This window comes from Gossypium hirsutum, chromosome A10 (genome assembly GCF_007990345.1).
Source record: "Gossypium hirsutum isolate 1008001.06 chromosome A10, Gossypium_hirsutum_v2.1, whole genome shotgun sequence".
NCBI classification, from domain to species: Eukaryota; Viridiplantae; Streptophyta; class Magnoliopsida; order Malvales; family Malvaceae; genus Gossypium; species Gossypium hirsutum.
The window spans coordinates 56,373,386-56,384,936 of record NC_053433.1 but is presented as its reverse complement, the minus strand read 5'-3'; the positions used below and the strand labels follow the sequence as shown (position 1 = coordinate 56,384,936).

General features: G+C 31.7%; 1 protein-coding gene across 6 annotated transcripts; it reads left to right on the top strand.

Annotated features, from left to right (window-relative positions):
• The first annotated feature begins 746 nt into the window (after positions 1–746).
• Positions 747–4,703, top strand: LOC107897693 (DEAD-box ATP-dependent RNA helicase 58, chloroplastic). Of its 6 annotated transcripts, XM_041079284.1 has the most exons (10): positions 747–1,201; positions 1,313–1,406; positions 1,603–1,716; positions 1,876–2,001; positions 2,568–2,672; positions 2,895–3,053; positions 3,150–3,218; positions 3,337–3,426; positions 3,774–3,914; positions 4,377–4,703. In XM_041079284.1, the coding sequence occupies exons 1-10, from the start codon at positions 930–932 to the stop codon at positions 4,650–4,652; spliced, it is 1,446 nt and encodes a 481-aa protein (XP_040935218.1). In that variant the 5' UTR covers positions 747–929; the 3' UTR covers positions 4,653–4,703. The 6 variants fall into 6 exon arrangements, with proteins under 6 accessions (XP_040935218.1, XP_040935219.1, XP_040935220.1 ...); XM_041079285.1 differs by lacking the exon at positions 1,876–2,001 and having other exon boundaries at positions 810–1,201; XM_041079286.1 differs by lacking the exon at positions 747–1,201 and having other exon boundaries at positions 1,311–1,406; positions 1,607–1,716; positions 1,795–2,001.
• The last annotated feature ends 6,848 nt before the right edge of the window (positions 4,704–11,551 follow it).

The following is an 11,551-nucleotide window of genomic DNA, read 5'->3' as shown; positions in this document are numbered from 1 at the left end:
TGGTATAAATATGAGGTAGATTCATAATCATTAATGGAAGCCACCTACGCCATGATCCATTAAAATGTATACAGGTGGGGCACGTAATCCTTATTCGGGGCTAGAGTTTTTGGTGACCATGGCTAGGGAGGAATGCGACAATTGGCTTTGGGGAATCGAAAGAAACATTGGGAGAAGTAATGTTGAGCAAGCTGAGTTAAGGCTATTTATGATGGCCTCCAGTTTGCATGGAAGGCAAAATGCAAAAATGTCATTGTAGAAACAAATTGTGTTCTTGTTATAGAATCCATTCAAGGTAGATTTCAAGGCCAACTGAATAGGGATTTAGGTATAAAAATTATTGAACTGTGTCAAAAACAATGGAAGGTAGTGATCCAATATGTCTCGAGAGAGGCTAATACGATTGCATATGCTTTTGCCGGATTGATGAAGCAATTTCCTATTGATCCACATGTTTTTCAGGATATACCTTTAGTGATAATAGATCAATTACAAAGAGAGAATTCTTCCTCTAGCTTAGGGTATTATTGTTAATGTGTAATTGTTATTAATGTATCAAAAAAAAAGGGAAAGTAACAGATACAATAGATTATAATGATATTTTTTAACTATTTTTTTATAAAATAATCTATGAAAAATTTAATAGGATAAAAATGTAATTACAAACTTAAAAAGGAAACTTAGTTTACTCTCTCTATCTTTACTCCAAAATAGGATAAATAAATTATCCAACGTGAGAGGAAGATGGACAGTGGAAATGAATTTGACATAAAACCTTGTTTTATATATATATATATAAACTTATTTTAAGGAGCTCACTCCTCGGCTTTTTCAGCCCTAAATAATCTATGAGATGTAGGATTTACCGTAAAAACTTTTGATGTCTACAATCATCATCCCATTCCCTCTCCACTCTAAATACCAGGAAAATGGCTTCAAATTCGGCCTCCCAGATTCTGGCTATAACCAAAACGGCACCGTACTCGAAACCAATGGCTTCTCGTTTCCTTCAATCACGAAGACCTTACCTCAATCTTTGTTGTTTATCCCAAAAATTCTCAAATGATAATGCTCTCTTCTGCTTGCCCAATTCTAAATCTTTTCTACTAGCTAAAGAGCTGGAGGAAAGGAATAGTAATAATCATTCTCCAACCCTTCGTGAAATTTGCCTGGATCATGTGCCGGGCAATGTGCTACGTAGGCAAGTTTCTGCTCCACCTCCATCGCCTTCTACAATTTGTACCTCCCTTTTGTTTTGTTAATTTCTTAAAATATTGGAGGTATGTTTCTCACTGATGCGGTGGCGTTTCAGACTGGAAGAGGTTGGATATTTAGTGCCAACAGATGTACAGAAGGAAGCTTTGCCTGTTCTCTTCTCTGGAAACGATTGCATTCTTCATGCTCAGGTTCCTTTTCTTCCAAATCATTGTTTTATGTAATTTCTATTATTAATTTCAATGTTCATGTGGTTTTATCTTTTTTCATACGGTTAAAATAGTTTCTATAAATCGAATTCGTAATTATATATATTTGGAAAAAAAGAAAACGATTTGGCTGAGATGATGATTTAATCTAACGTTTGGTTTATTAGTGGTGCTCTAGACAGGTTCAGGGAAGACGCTGACTTACTTGTTGTTAATTTATTCTCAAATAAATCCTAAAAAATCGGCTGTTCAAGCTCTAATTGTGGTTCCCACCAGGGAACTTGGCATGCAAGTAAGACTTTTCATTTTTATTATTTTAATATTTCAAGTTCTATTGCTTATCTATGTGCTATTTCGGACAAATATGTAGTTTACTGAATTGGATTCTATGAAGTGAATGTGATAGTAGCAGTATTATTATGGAAATTTTGGTGTTTGTTGTATGATCAAGATCACGAAAGTGGCTAGGATGTTGGCTGCTGCAAGACACATGGGTCCCGAACTAGAACAGAAGTCATATACTGTTATGGCGCTTTTAGATGGAGGAATGTTGAGGAGACATAAAAGTTGGCTCAAGGTGCTTTGTTCTTTTTATGCTGTTTGTTAAGGCTTTTTACCTGGTATGAGTTTGGGAAGGAGCGAGAATGGAGAGTTTCTTAATCAAAATGGTTAAGATTCACAACCACTTTCCTACTTTGTAGCTTAACCATTTCATTAACAAACTTTCTCGTCACTCCTCTTTTATCTTTCATACCAAGTAAAGTCTAGATGTCCGTCTAGATAACAGGATAGTTTTTTCAAAACATTATCATCATTCTAAAGTAGTTAAAAAGATTGTCCAATAGGAAGTGATTAGTTTTGACAATGTATAACTATCTGATAAGTAATTGATAAAGAATGGAACTCAGCTCTCTTTCAATCCTTTCTAATTTTATTGAGCAACAATGAAAGTGTCCCTTGGGTAAAGTTTGATGACCTATTATCTTCAAGGTGTTCTCTTAACATTGAAGTAAATTTTTTTTTTTGAAAGCTCTTCTTTTTGTGCAAAAATTCATGGCAGTATACATGAAAATGGATGGCATGATCATGTTTTACCATATTTAATTCGTTCATTTATTTTCCTCCAATGTTTACATTTTTCAGGCAGAACCACCTGCTATTGTGGTAGCAACAATTGGAAGTTTGAGCCAGCTGCTTGAAAAGCAGATATTGAAGCTTGATTCTTTGCGAGTATTGGTGGTTGATGAGGTATTTAAATTACTATAAGCTTCTTCCTCTTCTAATTAGTTAACTTGTTTATAATCTGTATCTGACTGAGAGCAACATTTGCATGTAAACTTTCAACCTAGAATTTCAAGCTGAACACCACAGTTGTTTGAATGATATTTGTAATTTTCAGTGTATTCAAGTTTCATTGAAACTTATTTATTTTGAAGAATGAGGTCTCATACTCTTTTTTTCCTCTGTTAGGTTGATTTTTTATTCAAATCATCCAAACAACTTAGTTCTCTCCGGAAGCTTTTGACATCATATTCCTCGTGTAACAACCGTCAAACTGTTTTTGCCAGTGCATCCATTCTCCAGCATAGACGATTTAGACACGACTGCATTCAGCAGAAGTGGACAAAGGTTAATTTGTTAACAATTCTTTTTGTGTCATTCTGTTTGAGACTATTTCTGTTTTTGGTTTTCACTCTTGCATTACTATTTCTATATTACCTACAGGGAGATGTTGTTCATGTCCATGTCAATCGAATTATGCCAATGCCAGCATGCCTATATCATAGATTTGTGGTAAGAAAATTTTGAGTATCATATGTATTTACTATGATTATGTTTTACCAAATGCTATTTTCGGTTCTAGCATCTTGCTTTTGGTCTATGAACCCTTGATTGTTTATGATCTTCACAGATATGTGGTAGAAAAGCGAAACATCAAGTATTGTTATCTTTATTACAATCAGATCTGCCTGAGTCTGGTATTATTTTTGTTGGTGAGCAGGTATGTATGGCTTAATCCTTCTTCAAGTGTTGATTTCTGAGATGATGCAATTTATATATTTTGTTATCCTGAAAATAGGTTTCGGTTTCTCTTTTTGGTATGAATGCTTTACTTCAACTTGATATTCAATGAAGGACATTTTCTGGATATGATCATGATACCTGCTGGTTCCAGTCTAAATCTCTCTATATAAAGATGTATAAAGTATAGAGTTTTATGTGTTCATGGATGAAAGGAAAAGTAGGATTGCAATAGGTTTTAATATGAACTTCCACAATCTTTAGGTCCAACTTTCTGGGTTTCTCTGATGATTTCACAACTAGTTATTTCTCTGCAATTCTGTGCAGTCTGAGAAGTCAAAAAAGTCTGGACAAGCTCCCTCAACAACTGCTGTAATTGATTTCTTGAGGGCTTCGTATGAAGGTTCTTTAGATATCCTTCTTTTGGAGGAAGACATGAATTTCAATTCACGTGCAGCTTCACTCACAGTAAATGTTCTCTATTTCTTCTATGATTGAGTGCGGCCTCTCCCATTCCCTCTAAATAAAAGCATGCTGAGATTTTTGCTAATTAATTTAGTTGATTTTTCTAACAAAACTATATGATTCCTTTTATGTGAAAAGAAAAAAGAAGAAAAATGAACGCAGTTGGGGTAGATAAAAAGCACTGTGGTAGTTCTGGTGTATGAAGAATACTAGTTAGCAGAGAGATGTTGGAAAGGGAGAATAGGAGAAGTTTTTATGTAACTTTTACCTCTTCCTTCCTCTATCAAAAGTTGTTTTTTAACAATTCCCTATTGTTTGACTCTTATGTTAAGGATTGTAGGGGAGAATGGAAAGGGGAAAGATATAATTATTTCTTTCCAAATTTACAGTTGAAATTCATACCAGCATGTGTTATTTGTAGTTCAATCATTTTATTAAAACATTCTTATTCTGAAAAAATTGCAGGATGTGAGGAAAGGAGATGGCTATCTCCTTGTGTCTACAGATATTGTAGCTAGGGGGATTGATCTACCAGAAACTACTCACATATACAACTTCGACCTCCCAAAAACTGCTATCGATTATTTACATCGGGCTGGAAGAACGTGTAGAAAGCCTTTTTCAGATAAGAAATACTATGTTACCAATATTATATTGTCGGAAGAGCGTTTTGTTTTGCAAAGATTTGAAAACGAATTAATGTTTCACTGTGAAGAGCTTACAATAGAGACTCAAGGTTGAACTTGTTTCATTTTATACAATATATGTGCTTGTTTTTGTTTCTTTGATTCATCAGAGGCTGGATAGTATGGTTGTATGAGAAAAGCACGTGAAGATGAGGTTGATTCCGGAATCCATTGCAAATCATGACATTGATACATAAACTAAAAAAGAATCTCTGAAGAGTTACTCCAAATAGGTTGGGACACACATAGGAGTTGGAACGAAAGCAAAGCAATGGTGCGAATAACAGCAATCTTTACCATGCACAAAATAATAAGTATGACGGCCAAAAACGTGATTAGATTAGATTAGATTTCAGAATCTGACTGAAGATCAAGAAAACCCAATTTGACTGAAGATGAATGTTCCTATGCCCTTCTCGATCTACTTGGCATTCGACAATAATGATTCTACTCTCTAAAGTATGAGCCTAGCGTGTTGGAGTTTTGTATTTTTTTTTTCAAAATTATATTTGTGTCAGGGATATCAAAATTTATATAAACTTTTTTGCCGGTGTTAGTGAAAAAAAAATATTTAACATATTTAAATTTTAAAGATAAAAATAATAAATCATAAGATTCCACATTAATAGTTGTTCTACTTTAGCCATTGTTCCCTTAATTAGAATCTTGTGTCAAAATAATCTTGAGCGTATAATTATTAACTCAGCATCTATAATATTATGTTTTTTATAAGTTATCATGAGATAATCTTAACAAGAATCATACAAATATCAATAATATTTATCTAACAATTAAAAAAATAAAATCAACTCTAAGTAGCCAAAGATTTACATGATTCCATCTTTAAAAAAGAAAAAATTGCAAGTAGGTTACAAAATTTGTTCCAAGGCATTATTTGGATCTTCAACCACATGAACTCGTTTGATCTGCATCAAAACTTGTTCCCATCATAAACCAAGTGTTTATGAAAAACGAATAGGATTAGAACACCATTTTCTGATTTCATGGATTCCTAGATATCCTAGAATCAATTTTAAAATCTTAACATATTGTTTCATCAAAATCTACGATCCTTGAGTTCAAATCCAAAATTAAACAAATCTTCTAGCCTGCAAGAAAAGTCAAGGCACTCCAAACTCACATAATCAGAATTAGTTTTAAAACTGGGTTTGTCAACAAAAAACTTAGTAAGCTAGACACGAAAACCTAAAAAAAAAGTCACCACTAACCAATTCGAGATAAGTCGATTAGTCACTCATCGCCTAAAGTTTTAAGACTAATCCTAAAACTAATCTAAGGAAAATCTTAAAAAACCAAGACTCAATCTTGCAATCATATATTGATTCAAGGGTACGGTTATGTGTAAGGAAGAGTAAAACACCCCTATAATATCTATACAAAGATATTCCTATAAAGCTTTCGTATTTTAAGGTTTTTAACTTCAAATTTCTAATCTCAACTCAAATGAATCTATTTTCAAGTGCTAAAGAAAGCTAGACCTAAAACTCGTGACTAAACTTCAATAGTAAGGCTCCAAAATTATTTACCTAAAACCTAACGATCCATAGCCCCTCTTCAACTCATAAATAGGAGGATATTGCGCGTCAGTGCAATCGAACCCACGTCCTTCTGCATTGACAACAATGCTCATACTAATCGAGTTAAGAATAAATCAGTAAAATTATTACCTAAAACCTTAAAATACTAACAACCTAAATATTAAGATTAAATCTAACTTAAAATACCAATAACTTAAAAATTTTAAAATATTGGAAAAAAAATTACAATTTAATACTTATAAATGACTAACAAAGTTGACTCCAATAACTTTTGAAATCTAAATTTAAAACCATAATCAAATTAAATCTAATAAGAACTTAATATCCAAATTCTAAATCTACAATAAAGATGAAAAATTTTAATCTAATGAATACACAACCTAAATTTTAAACTACAATCCATTAAACCTAGGAAATCCTAAATTTTAATCTCTAATGCTAAAAAATGAAATAAACCCCACTGCAAATAAAATCTAATTAAATCTATTAAAACATAAAATTCTAAATTCTAAAGTTAAAAAATAAAATAAATCAAACGCTAAATGAAAATTTAATAAAACGTAATAATCAAGATTCTAAGGCTAAAAATGAAAGAAAATAACCTAAATATTAAATTAATAATTAATTAAATCTATTAAAGCCTAAAACTGTAAATTCTCATCAAATCCTAAAATTTTAAATTCTAAAACTAAAAAAAAAATCTAAAATTCGTACCTATTTAAACCCTAGAAACCTAAAATATAAAAAGTAAATCTACCAACATGTAAAACTTATACCGAACTTAAATAAAATAAAAAAGATATTTAAACCTAAATACTAAAAAATCAAATTATATTTGAATAAAAAAATTAAAATCTAAATAGAATTTATTAATATTGTAACGACCCGAAAATTAGTGGTGTCAAAAACGATGATTTCGGAATCTCAATTTCGACGATTGAGTCTGTAAATATTATTAATTAATATTTATAAGTCTATTTTAATATTATATTAAATTTTAATATAGAAATTTTATTAAATTGATAGTTAATTAAAGTATAAGAATTAAATTGTAAAAATAACTCAAGTTAATCGTTAGAAATTTTTAATTAATTGAAGGACCAATTAAACAGTTGATCCTTTTTAATATAGTGGAATGTGGTGGACACCCATCATCCATCAAATTGATTAAATAATATTATTTTTAGTTAATTACTAGTTAATTAAGATAAGTATAATTAATTAGTAACTTAAATTAAGTATAAAAATGGAGAAAGTGGATGATTGTCATCCTTGTTTCTTCTTCATCACCGAATGTGTAAGTAAAACAAAAGGAGAAAGCCAAGCAAGGGTTCCAAGCTTTCGGTCAAGATTTGGATAGATAATTCAAGTTTTTTTTTTTGTAATTTTTATGTTTTTAGGTTCTCGAAGCTTGATTTAGCTAACCCGTGTACCAATTTATAAAATTGTTAAAGTTTTTAAAAGTTTCCATTATTGAATCTTCAAGCTTTTGGTACTAAACTGTTAGATTTTAAGCTTAGATATAAAAAGGACTAGTTTATAAAGTGTAAATTGTTAATTTTGAACATAAGAACTAAAGTGTAAATATTTTGAATTTGGTATGAAATTTCTATAATTATGGATAGTAGAAGGTCTTCAAAGGATGTCATTGAGACCGATTTTGAAATCGAGGCTCAAATTTGAAAGATATTGCAATTTTAGTTTTAGAAACTAAATTGGATAAAATGCAAAATTTTAGGGGAATTTGAATGGTGAAATTGAGCTGATATATACTTATAATAGGATTAAATAAGAAGGTTGGAATTGATAAATTGAATTGAATAATCGGATAGATCGAGAATTGAACCAAACCCGGGATAATAAAAAAAATGTAAAATTACTGATTAGTCCTTGAAAAATTGGTTGTTTACTGTTTTGACTAGGTAAGTTCATACAGTATGATTGCATTTAAATTGTTGTATATTTGATTTATGAATTATGTTTGTTAAGTAGTAGTTTGAATTGTTTGCAATTTAGTACAGATGTGAGATATAGACTAAATTGTAAAGAAATGAAAAATTGACTAATAAATTGAATATAATGAATTGCAATATGAGATTGATTATTTGAATTGAATCAATTTGATATGATTATGTTTAATTTTTTAGATAAAAGAGTAAATTGAATAGAATTAAAACTAGTATAAATTGATGAAATTGTGAAATTGGCTTAGTATTGTAAAGAATAATGGTATGCTATGTATTAAATGATGTCTTGATTGATGAATTGATTATATTGAGATTGATAAAATGATGATCGAACTATAAAGAAATTTGATTATTGGTTAGTCTATTAACTATTCGGGCAGAGTCGGATATAGTTGGCATGCCACAGGATAGATAAAGTACGGGTTACTTCGACTACATGCCAATGAGTTTTGGATACAACTTTTACTTCATTTATACCAATGAGGCATTGGGTGCCAAACACATTAATAAGCATTGGGCACAAACAATTTACTTTGGCATTGTCCGATGAGGCACTGTATGCCAAATTAGTGTGTTGGTTGGATTCGTATATCCGTTCGAGTCTGAGTCAGGTTAATATGGGAATAAAAAGCAAATGGGATAAATGATATACAAATTGAGCTGATAATATGATTTGATGATACAAATACATCTTGTGATTTATGAAAGACCATGCAAATTTATTATACGAGCTCAAAGGGCCGAGATAGAAATGTGATGAATTGATGATTTTGATTCGGAATTCAAATAATGAAACAAAATAGTCAATGACATTATATCGAATTTGGATGTATTGTTGATAATATATGGAAAATGATACGGAATTGAAATGTTAATTGTAAGTGTTTGGGGATGTTATATGCTTGAATTACTATACGATGTGATATATATTAATACTCACCTTGTTGATATGTGGTTGGAATGTTTAGGCATTTTCGTAAAGAGCTAATTTCTTATGGAATAAAGTTGTAATTTTTGTTAAGTTGTTGTTTTATGCTTATGAACTTACTAAACATTCAATATGCTTACTCAATTGTTTTCCTTTTCCCTGTAGATTGCCAACTTGTGGAACATGTTAAGTGAATCGTTGAGAAGTTCACACTATCCTATTATTGATTCGGTAGCCTTTCTATCATTTTAAGCTTGGTTTTTTTGGCATGTACATAGTTGTTATGTGATTGTTCAGTTTGAATGCTGGTATAGTTGAAACTTAATTAAGCTTTGATTATTGGTAAGTGAAAATGAATAGATTGAAACAATATGTTTTGAATCATGTATATAGGTGTTTATTTATGTAACATCTTATGGATGAATGGTTTAGTTGAAATCTTGTTTAATACTTGTTGGTGGGAATCTAATATTCATATATGCACTAATAAATGTTTTGGACAATATGATAGGTTATATAAGGGAATAAATATGAATGACAAGTTAAAATTTCAATGGCATAATTTAAATATGAATAGGGAAAAGTTTTAACTTGGTTGAATAGAAAACATGTTACGTGAGTTTGTACAACTTATTAAGTTGTTGAATTGATTTGGTGTCAAATTGAGATGTTTTGTAACACCCCATGCCATTGTGTGGCCAAGCGTTAGAGGTTGAAAAAATGTTGCAAACATCTAGCCAATTAATACGGTCAGTTTTTTTTGCAACCATTGGGGCTTTGATTTGATAGGCAGTATTGGAAAACATTTTTTACTGTAACCAATTCTACTAATTCAAGAGTATGCCCCCTGTTTAGATGCTTGAACTTCTTATTGGCAACCTTTGAGTCCACAAGATAACTTTGGGAACAAACAGACTCATTGGGAAGTGACCAGCAAATGGGAAAACCAAACCCATCCTCAAGCTTACAAGTGGCTCTTATAAATTTTCCTTTCTCTAATATAGATTAGAGAGTTTATTTTGAATGGTTGGGTGGAAATCTTGACGAACGCTGAAGTGGGCAGAACCAACACTGACCCCTTATTTGGTGATTTTTAGTTGGTAAAAGTTTTGGAAAACTCCCAAGAGTGGAGGTTCATTTCTTTGGCAGCAGTCTAGGAAATAGGCTACAAGGATCCACCAGGACAAGGCTGATAACTGCCTTGGTGCAATGTTGTACTTTGAAAGCACTGAATAGAAGAACGGATGTAGGGGCAGGTAGAATCCAGCTTCTAACAGAATAAGAGGAAGGATGAAACCTTGAGTGTTGTCATTGAGATGACACCTCGGTGGTATTTCGATGTCGTAGGCAAAGTTCAGACGATGGAAGCCTGTCACTATCAAGAATCAAGTAGTTTCTTCCTAGGTTGTTCCATATTCATACATAGGAGTGGAACCTCGAGGAGGAGTATTTTCAAGCTCTTGGGGTCTAAAGATGGAGTAATTTGTGGGGGTTAGAATTTGGCTACTCTGGTTATGACCTTTACCGTGAATACTCATCCTTGACATTCTTGTATGAAAATAAGAAAAAGGAATGTGAAATAAGAGGAAATAGGATTACTTAAAAGGAATTTGGAAAATCGGAGAAGACAATGGCAAAAAGAGAAGTTAGGACAACTGTTAAGGAAATGTAAAAGGTTTGACGAAGGTGTAAGAGAAAATTTAAAGTTTTTGTTCTATAGAGATAAACGTGCTCAAGAAGAGTTACCTTGTGAAAATAGTTTGCATTCTCCAAAGCAAGCTTGACATCTGTCAAAGAGGTAAACATACGGTGTCTATACCTGAGTGTTTAACTACCAAAATTTGATTTCGTTCAGAAAAGCAATATGATGATATCTTTTTAAGACTTTTGAAGGGTATGCCAGTAAGAGGGAAAAACTCAAAGTGTGGGAACAACCAAATTCATCCTAGTAATAGAAATCTTATTAGGGATGAAAATTTTGAGGATGAAATTTTATTAAGGGGGAAAGAATTGTAATGCCCCAGTTCTGGCAAGCACAAGTTCTGACGTAGTCTTTTAAAATATGTTGGCAGAGTGGTATTTGCCTAAGTACACATTTTGGTGTACTGAGTTGGCAGATACATTTTTGTGTTTAAGTTAGTGAGGGTTTGTGCTAGATTGTTATGATTTTTTAGAAATATGATGTACTTAAGTAAATTGATATTGAGAGTATGAGTCCACATCAGAGGTATAATGCACCCTTTTCTCTGTGGTACCGTGCAGGTTAAGTTACAAGGTAAGCTGGTTAGGGTCTAACTAAATGTGAACTAAGATAGTTAAATGACGAGGGGAAATACTCAATTAGGTTTTTTGGAAGTTGTAGACTTTGATAAGACAATACAATAATGATGTGACATTTGCCAAGTTTCAATAAAGACTTAGATTATAATAATAGGGTTTCTAGTTTAAATAAAGGGAGTTCTCTTCTTCTCTCTTCAAACATTGAAAACTAAGTCTAGAG